The following is a 17,407-nucleotide window of genomic DNA, read 5'->3' as shown; positions in this document are numbered from 1 at the left end:
AATCGGCCCATCGAACCCGTGCCGGCTCTTTGCAAGAGCACTTCAGCTAGTCCCACGCCCCCGCCCTTTCCCCGTAGCCCTGCAAATTTTTTCCTTCAGGTATTTATTCAATTCCCTTTGAAAGCCATGATTGAATCTGCCTCCACCACCCTTTCAGGCAGTGCATTCCAGATCTTAACCACTCGCTGCGTAAAAAAGTTTTCCTCATGTCGTCTTTGGTTCTTCTGCCAATCACCTTAAATCTGTGTCCTCTGGTTCTCGACCCTTTCGCCAATGGAACAGTTTCTCTCTATCTACTCTGTCTCGACCCCTCATGATTTTGAACACCTCTGTCAAATCTCCTCTCAACCTTCTCTGCTCTAAGGAGAACAACACCAGCTTCTCCAGTCTATCCACCTAACTGAAGTCCCTCATCCCTGGAACAATTCTTGTAAATCTTTTCTGCACCCTCTCTAAGGCCTTCACATCCTTCCTAAAGTGCAGTGCCCAGAATTAGACACAATACTCCAGTTCAGGCCAAAAGGTTCATCATAACTTCCTTGCTTTTGTACTCTATGCCTCTATTTATGAAGCCCAGGATCCCATATGCTTCTTAACCCGCTTTCTCAACCTGCCCTGCCACCTTCAATGATTTGTGCACATATACCCCCAGATCTCTCTGTTCATGCACCCCATTTAGAATTGTACCCTTTAATTTATATTGCCTCTCCTCATTCTTCCTACCAAAATGTATCACTTCACACTTTTCTGCGTTAAATTTCATCTGCCACGTGTCCACCCATTCCACCAGCCTGTCTATGTCCTCTTGAAGTCTATCACTATCCTCCTCATTTTTGTGTTACCTGCAAATTTTGAAACTGTGCCCTGTACACCAAAGTCAAATCATTAATATATATCTCAAGAAAAGCAGTAATCCTAGTACCGACCCCTGGGGAACACCACTGTGTACCTTCCTCCAGTCCGATAAACAACCGTTCACCCCTACTCTGTTTCCTGTCACTTAGCCAATTTTGTATCCATACTGCCACTGTCTCTTTTATTCCTTGATGAGGGCAATGTGGTTGACGTGGTGTACATGGATTTCCAAAAGACGTTCGACAAAGTGCCACACAATAGGCTTGCCAGCAAAGTTGAAGCCCATGGAATAAAAGGGACAGTGGCAGCATGGATACGAAATTGGCTAAGTGACAGGAAACAGAGAGTATTGGTGAACGGTTGTTTTTCAAACTGCAGGAAGGTACACAGTGGTGTTCCCCAGGGGTCGGTTCTAGGACCACTGCTTTTCTTGATAAATATTAATGACTTGGCTGAGTGTACAGGGCACAATTTCAAAATTTGCAGATGACAAAACTTGGAAGTATAGTGAACAGTGAGGAGGATAGTGATGGACTTCAAGAGGACATAGACTGGCTGGTGGAATGGGCAGACACATGGCAGATGAAATTTAACATAGAAAAGTGCAAAGTGATACATTTTGGTAGAAAGAATGAAGAGAGGCAATATAAACTAAAGGGTACAATCCTAAAGCGGGTGTAATGAACAGAGAGACCTAGGGGTATATGTGCACAAATCATTGAAGGTGGTAGGGCAGGTTGAGAAAGCAGTTAAAAAAGCTTGAGATCCTGGGCTTCATGAATAGAGGTATGGGCCTTGATTTTAACTGACCCGTGGAGTCGGGATTGGAGGCGTGTGGGAGGGTAAAGCCCCGAATTCGGGGGTCCTGACACCATCCCGCCCAAAACCCGCCTCGATGTAAGTTTCAAAGGAGGCGGGTACCCACCCTGCACTGGGACCCGCCGACCCGAGGCGGGAAGGGATTAGTGACAATTAACTGCCTGTTAACAGGTAGTTAACAGGCAGTTTTTATCCTAATTCCTATTTTTAATCTTGAACTGTGGGATTCCCAACGCCTCTGAACCACGCCAGGTTAGAGGAGTCGGGCCGTCATGTTGAAGGGCTTGGAGGGGTCGAGATGTCGGTGTTCAGGTGAGTGATGGGTGCATGAGTGCAAAGGTAAGTGTGTTTGGTGTGTCTAAAGTGTGTAAAGAAGTTTAAATTACCTGTACTTACCTTTTTAGCCTTCCTTCCTCTAGGTTTCGGGAGTCCATCATCCAACCGGCACAGAAAGCAGAACGGCTGCGAACTGTCAAAAGTGACAGCCTGCAGCTTTCTGTGCCGGTGAGATTTCTAACTGAGTCTGTGGAGAAGGACTCAGGTTAGAAGTAAGACTGTCAGTGTTTGACAGCTTCAAACAGCTGTGAAACACGGATATTTCATCTGCCAAAACGTCTTGACAGATGAAATTTCAGTCTGTGACATCACCTGTTGCCGGGTGTCCCTTAATTGGCCTGCTGAGCCCGCTGAGCGGGCTCAACAAGGTCAATCAAGTTAAAATCGCGTGGATTGGCCGCATGTCGATGGAGGCGGGACTACAACCCCGAAAGTTGCAGTCCCACCTCCTTCCCGACTTCTGAGTGAAAATCACCCCCATAGAGTACAAAAGCGTGGAAATGATGATGAACCTGTATAAAACACTGGTTCGGCCTCAAATGGAATACTGTGTCCAATTCTGGGCACCGCACTTTAGGAAGGATGTGAAGGCCTGAGAGAGGGTGCAGAAAAGATTTACAAGAATAATTCCAGGGATGAGGGACTTCAGTTATGTAGATAGACTGGAGAAGCTGGGGTTGTTTTCCTTGGAGCAGAGAAGATTAAGAGGAGATTTGATAGAGGTGTTTAAAATCATGAGGGGTCTGGACAGAGTAGAGAGAGAGAAACTGTCCCCATTGGCAGAAGGGTTGAGAACCAGAGGACACAGATTTAAGGTGATTGGCAAACGAACCAAAGGCGACATGAGGAAAAACTTTTTTACGCAGCGAGTGGTTAGGATCTGAAATGCACTGCCTGAAAGGGTGGTGGAGGCAGGCTGAATCACAGCTTTCAAAAGGGAACTGGATAAGTACCTGAAGGAAAAAAAATTGCAGGGCTACGGAGAAAGGGTGGGGGAGTGGGACTAGCTGAGGTGGTCTTGCAAGGAGCCGGCACGGGCTCGATGGGCCGAATGGCCTTCTTCTGTGCTGTAACCATTCTATGATTGCCCTCATCAACCCTTTCTGTTACCTTATCAAAAAACTTAATCAAGTTAGTTAAATACGATTTGCCTTTAATAAATCAGTGCTGGCTTTCCTTAATTAATCCACACTTGTCCAAGTGACTGTTAACTTTGTTCCTGATTATCGTTTCTCAAAGCTTCCCTACTACCGAGGTTAAACTGACTGGCCTGTAGTTGTTATCCTTACACCCTTTTTTGAACATCTGCAATTCTCCAGTCCTCTGGCACCACCCCCGTATCCAAGGAGGATTGGAAGATTATGGCCAGTACCTCCGCAATTTCCACCTTTATTTCCCTCAGCATTCTAGGATGCATCCCATCCGGTCCTCGTGACTTATCTATTTTAAGTACAGCCAGCCTTTCTAGTACTTCCTCTTTATCAATTTTTATCCCATCCAGTATCTCACCCACCTCCTCTTTCACTATGCCTTTGCATCTGCCTTTGCCTGCCAACCTTTGATTCCAATTTACCCAGGCCAGATCCATTCTCAACCCACTGAAATTGGCCTTCTTCCAATTAAGTATGTTTACTCTAGATTGCTCCCTGTCCTTTTCCATAGCTAATCTAAACCTTATGATACTATGATCACTGTTCCCTAAATGTTCCCTTACTGACACTTGCTCTTCTTGACCCACCTCATTCCCTAGAACCAGATCCAGCAACGCCTCCTTCCTTGTTGGGCTGGAAAGGTACTGATCAAGTAAGTTCTCCTGAACACACTTCAGAAATTCTTCCCCAATACACTATTACTATCCCAGTCTATATTAGGATGGTTGAAGTCCCCCATTATCACTACTCTATAGTTCTTGCACCTCTTTGTAATTTCCCTGCAAATTTGCTCCTCCATATCCTTCCCACTAGTTGGCGGCCCATAAATACACCTAATAGTGTAATGGTACCTCTATTGTTTCTCAACTCTAACCAAATAGATTCTGTCCTTGACCCCTCCAGGTCATCCTCTCTCTCCGGCACTGTAATATTCTCCTTAATCAGTACTGCCACCCCACCTCCTTTCTTTCCTTCCCTATCTTTCCTGAACACCTAATATCCAGGAATTTTAATACCTAATCCTGCCTTTTTTTGAGCCAGGTCTCTGTTACCACCGCAACATCATATTCCCATGTGTGTATTTGCACCTGCAGCTCACCAACCTTATTATGCACTGTAAACCTATCTTGGACCTTCTTGTATTCTCTCTTAGTCTGACCCCACCTAACACTGTACTATTTCTTACTCTAGTGCTATCTGTCTCTCCTAATTCTTTGTGCACCTTGTTTCTCCTTTCTAATGCTACATCTTGTGCCCATCCCCCTGCCAAATTAGTTTAAACCCTGAATAGCCTTTTTCAGTGCTGTAAACCTCGATGAGCAACGTGTCCCTATTTAATAGATGGCTGCATGTTAGAAAGTAAACTGATCCTATTAAAAGTGCCTCCAATAAACTTCAAAAATAAATCAAAGAAAAATTATTTTTCAAAATCAATGACACCAAAATATTGTTTCTCCTCATGCTAGGGGATCCATCTTGGATCTCAGCCAGCACAGAGATAGCTTTGTCTTTTTGCTCCCACAAGTCCATATCCTGAAAGTTGGGCCCAAAACCTGTGATCCTGCTTCACCGGTGTAACCACGGTGGAGCGGGAGTTCTGTTCTGCCATGGTAACATGCCTGACAGTGTTGGAATTCCTTGGGTTAAGTAGTTAGCATACACTATTCAGGCGTCTGTACTGCTATCAGTGTGCCTGGGGTAGCCGCTTGGGTCCAGTGCAAAGAAGGTCAAGCAGCTGATGGAGGAGATAAACAGAAACGGACCCAAGCAGCTTTCTCCATGGTTTGCCCTGAACTTCCATCAAGATAAACCAATGAGCCTTTCTAAAATCCAAGCTTGCAGGACCCAAACCAGCCTCTGCCATTTTGGTGGCCTCCACTTCCACCACAATTAAGTCGTACACCTGCCCCTCGCATGCGTAGTGCATTGAGAGCACCAGAGGTGGGATTGGCAGGAAATCCAGCAGGTAGCATCACCCCACCAGTCCCGCCTCCATTCCAAACATCAGAGGGTGGATGCAAAAACAAAGACTTCTTCCTCCTTAGCACTTCTGGAACAGGGCAAAAAGCCAATGTAAATGGGTCCCACCCCACAATACACCCCCACTCACTTGATACCGCTCCTAATTTGCCATAAGGATTACATGTCTTTGGAGCCCACATTTCTATGGTAGCACTTGTGGCAAAATATACTTGGGGATATATACTCTATGTCCCTTGGGGAACTTCACAGCTGATCCTAATCGGTCATCACTTGACACCCTAGTGGGAGTCACTACCTAGTGATCAGGTATAAACCCTGGCTGATGTTTCCTCTCCTTAGCTCAGGAGAACTGAGGCCAAATGTAGCGTCCCCATTGCTCCTCCAGCTGAGATCAGCAAGTTCAGCGTGGACTGGGACAGAGCCCAGCACCTTCCATCTGTATGCTTCAGTACCACATCAGACAGTGGCTATAACTACTGTGCCATCTGAGAGCTCAATATAATTGTAAATATTTTAAAAAGGTCTATTTAGCTGCCTCTAGGAACAACAGTTCTATTATTATGTAACCTGTTTCAATTATTTTTAAAACTGATGTTCCTATCATTTTTCTTTCGGAGGTCCAACTGATTATGGATTTATTTCACTTATGGATCTCGTGAATGATGTGAACTTGAAACACTCTGCTTCTGTTTTCATGCAATGTTATTTTCTGCTTGCATGACTCATCCCCTACATGTCCCTATAAATAAACATATACTTGGGTGAATGTGTGCACGTGGGTACATGTATACGTAAGCAATTGTGCACAATTACAAGAATTACTTGTCTTTGACTCTCTGATGAAACAACAGCTTAGGACAGACAAATTAACAAATAATTGGGAGCTTCAGTACTCACCCACGCAGTGGACCAAGGTGACAGAGTTTCCTTCTGTGCCATCTGCCGCCTGGGTGAAGACGGTGAATGTGAACTGGCCTCCTGACGTCAAGTCATTGACATTAATGAATTTGGTATTGACCGTGTTATTGAAACTTGGATTTTCATCTGTTTGCACTCTGTATTTGTACTCACTCTTGTGCCCAACTGGCTCATCCCAGATCAAATTTATAGAGGTGGTGCTGCTATTCACAACACGGAGATTGCTGATGGGATTTGGTTCTAGAGAAAAAAAATTAAGTTAAGGATCATCTGGTGTTTTTTGCTCCCTTGTTTAATTTTCCTCCCCCACTCAATACCAACTCCTTGTTGGAAGGCAATCTGGTGTTGTCAGGTCACTGCCAATGCTACTGTTGACTGGACTTTTCAGATGGTCTTACAATTTCCATGTCCATTTCTCCGTTCTACCAGTGGGAGTATTACCATCTTTCCTCTCCTGACAGCATTCCCAAAATTGGGAAATCTTCGTGAGAAGTGTTAGAAACACATTACCCTGGGGCATTTTGGCCATGAAGCTATGATCTGGCACTGTCAGTTGGAGCATCAACACACACTACATTGTTTAATGTTCAGTGTGTCAAGAGGTTCATGACACAACTCAAACTCAACTGTGCATAGCAGATATCAAAAAGGGTCCTATGGCATTCATTCCCAGAGGGAAACTTCACTTCAAAAGGAAGAAAATAAAATTCATTACCGGGGACTCAGTCCTGAAGTGCCAATTATTAACTATGGAAAGCTCTGCTAATCAGGGCAAAGACTAGTAAACAGAAGCTTAACCGGTTTCTGCTCATTACAAGAAATTGACATCAATGTAATAGCAGATGGGACTAACCCTTTCATCTACCTCCACCCAATTAGGCGGCACCATTTCAATGACATTCCCAATAATCAAAGAAATTCAGTTTGATGAAATCTACTGAAAGAGGGAGAACGAATACAAGAGAAAAATTTCCTTTCATGTACAAAGGCAAAAAAAAATCCAGTCTTGTACGAGGGACAACAGCACAGGGCACTTACGTGTGAAGAGAGATTTTGTCACAAAGCTGCTGTTCAAATTCTGACGGTTAGTGGTAAGAACAGTTATGGTGTAATTGGTTCCAGAGTCAAGGTTGAATATAGTAGCTATGTTATCTCCTACAGCAAAAGTTGTTTTATTTGCTGCTTGTGCCACCTGGTAGGTAACAGTAAAGTTGTATTCTCCGATATCCATATCTTTAGGCCTGCCCCAACCAAACTTAATGGTGGAATTACTGAAGTTGGTCACCATTATGGTTCCGGGTGGTGTGGGAACTGTGGGAGAAACAAAGTTACATCATGGAACATTTTACACATGAGAAAAAGCACAGAATTTACAGTTTCAGAAGCTGCAAAGACTCAGTCTTGGTCCTCCAATATGATCTAAGTTGGCTCTCTATCACTGGAATCATTATGTCTGTAACATCATTAGACATCTTTTTTCTAAATGCAGATGAAGATGACATCAGGATAACAATCATGCATATGTATGACATGTGGTAGTTCCTGCCTCTTTTCCTCCTCCAAATAGTGAGGAATCTTTAAAAAAAAAAGGTTGGTCCAAACTAGTCACAGCCTATAGAAACAGTGCAATCATCTCCTGCCCACTGGTGCAGACATTTTGTTATTAATGCAAATTGCAACACCCCGAACATGGTTATTAATTTTATATTGGTTGCCATATGTCCCATGATGCAGTAACATTGTCACATCTGTGATCACAAATTCCCAAAGAAACTGTTCCATTTTAGAATCTTTAACATTTTTTTTTTACAGATGCACGTGGCACATTCACGCTGTAGGACACTCAACATCAACTGCAATGGAAATCTGTCACAGTGGCCAATCTGGTGATGTTGAAACTGGTCTTTCAGAGGAAGCTGCTTGAGGAACGGGCCCTGCTTGAATGTCTCCGAAGCCAGTGACAGGTTTTGAAGACCATTTTATAAAATTGACAACTTGACTGTCGAGTTCCTAGCCTCTGTTAACTTTGACCCACCACCTTAATTAGTTGCTGAGCAATTGGATTGTTTCTGTCCAAAACTCATTTCACAAAAGACCTTTATAGGTAATGGAGGTGACATTCACTCCATCAATGTGGGCTAGATTCAAAGGACAATGTTTGACCCACTACAGCACCCAAAATAACAGGAAAAAAAAGTTGCTGAAAATTTTAAATAAAAACAGAAATTGCTGGACATACACAGTAGGCCAGTGAGCATTTGTAAATAGAAAGGAAAGGTTAACATTTTGGGTGCAACTTAAAACTGATAAAGGAACTCTATTGTAGAGAGGATGAAAGGCAACAGATACTCCAAACATTAAGAGGAGGTTCATGGGCTGAATGAACTCTGTACTTACTTGTGGAATTATTTACAGAATCTGAAGTTATGTGATGGGGCCCACTAACCGTTGTCACGGTTACGCTGTACAACCTTCCAGGGCGCAGGCTGCTGAACACTGTACTATTTGTTGAAGATGCTACAGTGGTGCTGTTCTTGTATGCTGTTCGGTTTAGAGAATCTTCGATGTTAATGATGAAATTCTCAACACCTCCTGGTGGATGGATCCAGGAAACGGTCAATGAATCAGTTGTGTGCTGGTTGCTCAGAGCGATGTTTTCCAATGGTATTTTCACAGGTTCTGTTTAGAAATAAAACAAGATTAGTGCACGCCAGTGGGACATGGCATGATAATGTTACTGGTATACTGGCTGCATCTCACCAATAACGCTGTGATTAGGTTTTGGGTATAGGAATGAGAACGAGCTGTTTTGCGTCCATTCATCTCCTCCTACCATCTAGGCCCAAGTTCACAATCCTCATCTTCCTCCTGGCTGGGTGCTGTGATCATATCCCTTTCTACTCTTCATCCTCTAGATTATTTTGGCTCTCATGGGAAAATCCCAACTGCTCATACCTTTGAGATCTAGGCAAGCGCCAGTAACATGCCCAGGATAAAGGAAAGAAAACCATTGGAGATTTTCAACTTCTGTGCTCCTGATGCATATCAGAAAATTGCACATCCTGCGCCTGTGATTTTCCACCCGTTCATTTTAGGGGCTGGGGATATGCAACTTCACAATATGTGTTTCTGGCGAGCACCAGGAATGCAGAGGAGGAACATTTATCCTCCAAGTCTATTAGTTACTTTTAGCTGCTGAACATATCCTAAACCTTTACAAGGTCGCCCTCATCTTCCATCAGTGAATAGAGCATTAAACCTTCAGACCCCATTTTAAGTTTTAAACTATTAAACAAATTTATTTAACAAAAGAGAAAAAAGCAATTAAGAAACACACATATATAATATAATTATTTATTTACAGCAGAAATCCTTATATCCAACTTTAGTGGAAGACCAATAAAAGAATCACAAGCTAAATAGTAAGATAACTCTTAGTAAATAACTTTTAAATGATGTACTGTTAAATTTCTCGCCACTGAGGAAGCCAATATTATTGCAAACATCCGTCTCTCAGAAATTCTCAAAAATACGCTCCTTCTCTCGGAGTTTCAAATTGACTCGCAGATCCAAACTGAACAGCTCTTTTTTCATCCTAGAAAAGAGTTACTGGGATTTCCTAGCATTTAAATATCTGATCACCCAAATTTAAAAAAAGGAACTGTTGGTCATATACAAACTGAACCAATCACACACCATTGTTTAAGGTTGAATTATTCCTCTCTGAAGCCTGGAACGGACAAAACTTGCAACTCTGAATTGAGATAAGCTTGGTACAGGAATCCGAGCTGCCACCGCTTTATTATTTTTTTTAAAGCTGCTTATGTACGATGACTGAATTTAAAGGAACTACCACCAAATGTGTCAGCCAGTGGCTCAGCTGGTAGCACCCTTGCCTTGGAGTCAGAAGGTTATGGAATCAAGTCCCACTCCAGACACTTGAGCACAAAAATCTAGGCTGGCATTCCAGTGCAGTACTGAGGGAGTGCTGCACTGTCGGAGGTGCCGTTAAACCGAGGCCCCATCTACTCCCTCTCAAATGGACGTAAAAGATCCCATGGCACTATTTCGAAGAAGAGCAGGGGAGTTGTCCCCGGTGTCCTGGCCAATATTTATCCCTCAATCAACATCACTAAAACAGATTATCTGGTCATTATCACATTGCCGTTTGTGGGAGCTTGCAGTGCGTAAATTAGCTGCCGCATTTCCTACATTACAACAGCGACTACACTTCGAAAAAGTACTTCAGGTGGTTGTGAAAGGCGCTATATAAATGCAAGTCTTTCTTTCAAACCAAAACTTGAACAAAAGCATTTAATTTTTGTCACGTCTATGTCTATTACCTATTGGAGTGTTTCTGAAATCCCTTTGTTTGCTGTGATTCTATCCCTAGACCCAACCATCTTCAGCTGCTTCATCAATGACCTTCCCTCCATCATAAAGTCAGAAGTGGGGATGTTCACTGCTGATTGCACAGTGTTCAGTTTCATTTGCAACTCCTCAGATAATGAAGCAGTCCATGCCCACATGCAGCAAGACCTGGACGACATTCAGGTTTGGGATGATAAGTGGCAGGTAACATTCGCACCACACAAGCGCCGGGCAATGACTATGTCCAACAAGCGAGAGTCTAACCACCGGCCCTTGACATTCAACGGCATTACCACTGCGGAATCCTCCACCATCAACATCCTGGGGGGTCACCATTGACCAGAAACTTAACTGGACCAGCCACATAAACACTGTGGCAACAAGAGCAGGTCAGAGGCTGGGTATTCTGCGGCGAGTGTCTCACCTTCTGACTCCCCAAAGCCTTTCCACCCTCTACAAGGCACAAGTCAGGAGTGTAATAGAATACTCTCCACTTGCTTGGATAGGTGCAGCTCCAACAACACTCAAGAAGCTCGACACCATCTAGGACAAAGCAGCCACCTTGATTGGCACCCCATCTACCACCTTAAACATTCACTCCTTCCACGTGACTGCAGTGTGCACCAACTCGCCAAGGCTTCTTCGAAAGCACCTCCCAAACCTGCAACCTCTACCACTTAAAAGGACAAGAGCAGCAGGTGCATGGGAACACGATCACCTGCAAGTTCCCCTCCAAGTCACACACCATCCTGACTTGTAAATATATCGTCGTTCCTTCATCGTTGCTGGGTCAAAATCCTGGAACTCCCTCACTAACAGCACTATGTGAGTACCTTCACCACACGGACTGCAGCGGTTCAAGAAAGCGGCTCACCACCACCTTCTTAAGGGCAATTAGGGATGGGCAATAAATGCTGGCCTTACCAGCGACACCCATATCCCAGGAACAAATAAAAAAATACAGAATATTACACAATTGGGCTCTATAATGGTCCTTATCTACAGTATGTATTATTCCTTATATAAAACCCTTTAAATGTAAACAATTTTGTCATTGTTTTTTAGGCCTTATTTATGTGCACAAAGTAAGGGATGTTAGCACTGGGAAATGGAATAATTCCTATTTCAGTTACCCAGTGTCTGGATTTAACTCGTGCTGTACCTGACTGGGGGGTGCTTGCTGCTGAGTAAAGCCCTCATTCTTCACGGTCTCATTAAGCATTCCCAAGTCAAGTACAGCATGGGTTAGGTGCCGAGTAAACCCCTCTCTACACCATCCCAACAATTTGACCAGTCTCAGTCTCAAGCATGCTGTCGAATGCACCAGTGTGCCAATCTCCCCATTTTCCTTACCAGCCATCCTATGACTTAGTGAGATTGTCAATTAGAGACAATTGGAGCCTTAGTTGGGTCAGTTTTATATGGTGGTCCCATGCTCATTAGGAGTGAGATTGCAGCTGCCTAAATCATTACATATAAAAGCCTTAGAGCATTGTATAGATTTTGCTGCAGTTGACATCTAGGGTCTGGGCAGGCAGACTGGGAGCATGAACAAGTGAGGTGAGATCTAGTGCACAGTCTTGTCTCCAATCCACTCAGCCTATTCAAAGATGGTTATTTTCCTGCAATCCTAAGAGAAGGGATTCTAATTATACTCACTCACATTTAACAAAAAAAAGTTCACCTCCAAATATAAGCTATTGTGGCTGGATGCATTCCTGAGTCATTTTCTCTCCCCATTTCAGGTGTCCCCAGGTTGATGTCCTGATTGATGCTTGAGGTATACAACAGTGGCATGAGCGACTGTCTCAAACATTTTCTCTTCTTCCCTTTCGGCAAAGTGACTGGCCACCACCAAGCACTTCCACAGATGCCTGGCCAAGATTCAAACTCTCAGCACTCCCTAGTACCACCATTGGGAACGCCAATGTACTTTACACCATTCTGATCCCAGAAGTCTTTTAAAGTGAGGCATAAAGATGAGCACTCATGGTTCAAAGCTGCAGTGACCCATTTCTAAACCTGTGCCAGTGACGTGCCCTTAACATATCTGGGCCGTGGATCAAACACTCCACTGTTTTTGCCTTTTGCCTTTCTCTCCCTGGATTAAATCTTTATTCAGTGCCTCATACGAGGAAAGAAAGTCATTGGACAGTTTTGGAGGCAAACTCACACCCTCTCACACAATGCCACTGGTATAGACTTCCCTACTCCTCCTCTTCTGATGCCAATAATTCATATTGGGATATGGTTCTAAAGACAGCAGAAGCTCTCCAATAGCTCACCCCAGTGTCTATTCATTATTAATGTGCACATTTAGTCACACACACACCACTGGAGAGCAGTCACAAGCAGGAACTTTTTCTGCTTCCTTCTCCTGCCCGCAGACACAGAGCTGAATGGCAACACTTCCAACCACTGTCAACATAAGAACATAAGAACATAAGAAATAGGAGCAGGAGTAGGCCAATCGGCCCCTCGAGCCTGCTCCACCATTCAATAAGATCATGGCTGATCTGATCCTAACCTCAAATCTTCTATCACTCTGCATCCACCCGAACCCATGTGATCTCCCGGGAGAGGCGAAAAACCAGATAAAGACCCAATGGCCAATTTGGGAGAAAAAAATCTGGGAAATTCCTCTCCGACCCATCTAGGCGATCGAAATTCTTCCAGGAGATCACTCTGTCCCTATATTTTCTACAGTACTTACCTTCTGTAAAGGCGATCTCCACCCCAGCCAGGAACAGGAATAAAACCATCTCCTGAAATCTAACAGAATTAGAACACAGTAGGAGCAGAACAAGGCTACACGGCCCCTGGGCCCACTCCACTACCCACAGGGCCATGACCATTCCGAACCCAGACTCATGTCCAATTTCCTGCCCGCTCCCCGTAACCCTTAATTCCCTTTACTTCTAGGAAACTATCTATTTCTGTTTTAAATTTATTTAATGATGTAGATTCCACAGCTTTCTGGGGCAGCAAATTCCACAAACCTACCACCCTCTGAGTGAAGAAGTTTCTCCTCATCTCAGTTTTGAATGAGCAGCCCCTTATTTTACGATTATGCCCCCTAGTTCTAGTTTCACCCATCATTGGGAACATCCTCACCGCATCCACCCGATCAAGCCCCTTCACAATCTTATATGTTTCAATAAGTCCTGGCTGAACTCAGCTAATTCATCACAGACCAGGGTTTGAACCCCATGGTGTGTGGCTTAATAGCAGCACCACCTCTATTAATGTGAACTGGGAATGAGAATGAACGGCTGTTTCAAAAATCAATCAACAATTTCATGTAGATAATTGGATTCTCATGCTCCAGAGTGGTTACCTGTGTAATTAGCTACAACAACTGGATCTGATTGTGTGCCATCTTTTGCCAGCGTGATAACGGAAAATGTGTAGTTGGTTCCAGATGTCAGTCCCATCACGGTAGCATTTTCATTTGTCACGGTTTGATTTCCATTACTACCTGTGGGTGCTGGGCTTCCATCTGTCAGCACCCTGTACTGATAGTCAGCTTTATACTGGTCTGGTCTTGTCCAGGTCACGGTTATGTTGATTGTGTCAATCTGCGCTATTTGTAGGCTCTTAACAGGGTTTGGCTCTGTTGAAGAAAACAGTTAAACAGATATGTTGTGGGTGTTAACAAGGACACAGCCACCGAGAGGGCCCATCCGGCGATCTTTCAACATTTTGATCAAATCAAGCTGGAGTTAATGAAAGAGCTATTCTCGAGGGATATCAGAGCCCCCAAGCCAGTGCCTCTCTGAATCCAAATGACGACGTATTTTTACAGAGCTGCAACATAAAACTGCATTTTGCTCACTGTAACTGCAACCTGCAGATCAACAAGAGAGGCAAGCTGTTAGAGGGGAATCAATCACACTATTGCAACAGTCTAGTTGATGGGGAAAGGAGCACTGACTTTTTACTCAAACAACACATTTTAGACCATCAACTGTGGTTGTTGTCAGCCTGAACACAGTGCATGTCTTACAGCCCTGGACATCACCCCCATATCAATGATCACCGCCAACCAAAAATCAATGAAAAAAAAAGCTATCAGGAGAATAAATTAGAAATGTCACCTGTTAAAAGTCTCCTACAACACCAAACATGGCTTGAAAACTGCTGTTATTTGCCAACACAGCAAAGCAGCACCAGAATGATTAAATGAAGCATTATCTGTAGTTGGGGCAAGTCCATCTCCAAACAAAGAAACCCATTTGAAGGAGCTAGTAGGATTCAATTTTTTAAATGATTATTCATTCTGAGGATATGGGTGTCACTGGCAAGGTTGGCATTTATTGCCCATCCCAAGTTGAGCCTGGAAAGGTGAAGGTAGGCCTTCTTCTTTATAGTAATTTGATACAATTGAGTGGCTTGCTAGGCCACTTTGGCGGGCAGTCGAGAGTCAACCACGTTGATGCGGGACTGGAGTCACATATAGGCCAGACTGAGTAACGAGGGCAGATTTCCTTCCAGTTGGGTTTTAGAATAATCCGACAACTTCATGGTCACATTTTAATGTTAACAGCCTTTTATTTCCAGATTTTTTTCAAACTGAATTCAAATTCTCAAACTTCCTTGGGTGGATTTGAACTCATGTTCCCTGGATTATTAGCCCAGACCTCTGGATTACTAGTCCAGTAGCATAACCGTACCCCTTTATTTACATTGATGAAGCACGCTGTATTCCTGGGCTGTTCTAACATTTATTTTGCAGTTTTGTTTCTTCTTCGCTCTCTCTCAGTGGAGCTCTTAATATTACAGTTATCGCATGTTATTCTAACTCAACCAAAAGAGACTCCGTCAAATAATTAATTTAACAACAATCAGATCCAATTACTCATATGGTTGACCCTAGTAAGAGCACCATTACAAGACAGTGATCTGAAGAGACATTGATCAAAAATGGCATAACTGACAAGGGCATTCTCAAATTGCGCAGAGCACACAATTCAGGTTTAACCTGGTATACAAGTTATTAAATAAAAAGTAGCATTATGAATTTTCACCCACTTCTAAACTAAGTTAATCCTCAGAAGCTTTTCCATTGAGAAAATTCCTCGCTATTTTCTTATAAAGGGAATTATACATTGCAAAGTGCTTCTGCTTTTTAAGACTCACTTTGGCAATTCTGATCATCACATTCCTTGTTATACTTACTGGTGAAGTGAGCTGTCAACACAAAGTCACTCTGCAATTGTCCAGGTCCAATGGTGGCCACAGAAATGGTGTAATCAGTTCCAGAAGTAAGGTTCGAAATTGTGGTGGAGTTTATATCTGCTGTCATAGACTTAGCACTAGAACCGTCATCGTAGGTGACATTGAAGGTATAACTTCCAACATCCATGTCTGCAGGTGCTCCCCAGTTTAATGAGATGGAACTGGTGCTGAAGTTGGTCACATTGATACTTCCAGGAATGCTGGGAACTGAGTGGGAAAAGAAATACAAAAAAATTATTCCCACCTGTACCAATGTATACAGATTCCTGAAGGGTTTTGAGATATTGGTCAGCTTGATGTTCCTTGACTTGGAAATATCCCTACCAATCTGAAGCACTACTTGAGGTGGCCAAGATTTAGGAGTGGTATCAGAGTATTAGACCAGCACTAAACCTGTCTATAAAGGGATAGAGAAGTCTTATATTAATGGGACATGGAGATGTTGTGGGGGTAGAGGTAAGAGACGTTAATTCAAACGTTAGTCCAAAGATGTGCAGGTTAGGTTGATTGGCTATGATAAATTGACCCTTAGTGTTAGGGGGATTAAAATATGTGGGGTTACGGGGATAGGGTGGGATATGTGTTGGTGTAGGGGTTACGGGGATCGGGTGGGATACGTGTCGGTGCAGGCTCGATGGGCCGAAATGGCCTCTATCTGCACTGTGGGGTTTCTGTGATTCTGTGATTCTGTGAATTGCAGCCTTTGATTGAAGCCACTGCATAGCCAATGGCCTCACCCTCGATACACGAGTTAAATCCCGTCCAGTGTCTGGAGTGGAAACATTTCTTCTGCCTATTATTTTAGATTCAAGAGAAACAAGGTTTAGCAGTCTTAAACCAACAGCCATCTCCAAGGTAATGTAGGACAAAACTAGATTAGTAAATCATTAAAATCATATGACTCAATCATTATGATATTTTCATATGTCAAATCCCAGCTCAAGGAAGGGTTGACATGTAAATGACAATCAGACTCGTTGCTGGGACACGAGAACTCCTCTGATAATGATACACGAATGTTCATCTTTTCTTATTTCCCTACATTACAACAGCAACTACACTTCAAAAGTACGTCATTGGCTATAAAGCAATCTGGGACAACCTGAGGTCATGAAAAGCACCATATAAATGCAAGTCTTTCTTTTTGGGCGACATCCACAAATATATTGGGCCGTATATTCCAATCCCTACGGGTGCGTATGTGTTGTGTACACACCCGTAGGGACATCGGAAATGCCGGTTTCAGGCATGCCAAGAAAGCTCTTGACAGATCGGACGCCTGCCCTAGAGAAGGGCCTCTGCGGGTGGATAGTTCCACTTTCTGGAGAACCTCCGCCCGCAGAAAACCCTTAGAAATCTTACGTCTGGTAAAAGCAGGCGTAAGACCTGCTTTTACCAGCATAAGATTTGAAAAAAGTAAAAAGAAATGTTTTTCCCCACTCATTTATCATTTAAAAATACTTCTTAAAAAAAAGTTTATTTTTAGCCCTGTAAAAAACATTAATTATTTTTTTCAAAAAATTATATTTTTGTTTAAAATATTTAATTTATTGTAATTTCAACTCATTTTAAAAATGTGATTTTTAAAAAACATTTATTTAATGTTTTACACTATTTTTGGGGTAATCTCCATTCATATGTTTGACAGGTCTATCTGTCAAGTGTATGAAGAGAGATTCCCTTCTATTGTCTCCCCACGGCCCACGTTATCCCAGTGACGCTTCCGAACCGCATGC

At 43.2% G+C, this 17,407-nt stretch overlaps 1 protein-coding gene across 1 annotated transcript in view; it reads right to left on the bottom strand.

The window, feature by feature from the left end:
* Positions 1-17,407, bottom strand: part of ptprja (protein tyrosine phosphatase receptor type Ja) — a 228,552-nt gene that overhangs the window by 79,872 nt on the left and 131,273 nt on the right. The window contains exons 12-16 of the mRNA XM_086007664.1: positions 15,612-15,878; positions 13,771-14,046; positions 8,460-8,741; positions 7,101-7,373; positions 6,042-6,302 (exon numbers count right to left, since the gene is read on the bottom strand). Of these exons, the coding sequence (XP_085863790.1) occupies positions 6,042-6,302; positions 7,101-7,373; positions 8,460-8,741; positions 13,771-14,046; positions 15,612-15,878 (1,359 nt within the window). The remainder of the gene's footprint in view (positions 1-6,041; positions 6,303-7,100; positions 7,374-8,459; positions 8,742-13,770; positions 14,047-15,611; positions 15,879-17,407) is intronic.

Source organism: Somniosus microcephalus, chromosome 15, assembly GCF_052327205.1.
Source record: "Somniosus microcephalus isolate GS21.2 chromosome 15, FLI_Smic_1.0, whole genome shotgun sequence".
NCBI lineage: Eukaryota > Metazoa > Chordata > Chondrichthyes > Squaliformes > Somniosidae > Somniosus > Somniosus microcephalus.
Note: the sequence above shows the minus strand (reverse complement) of the source record. Positions and strands in the feature narration are given on the sequence as shown.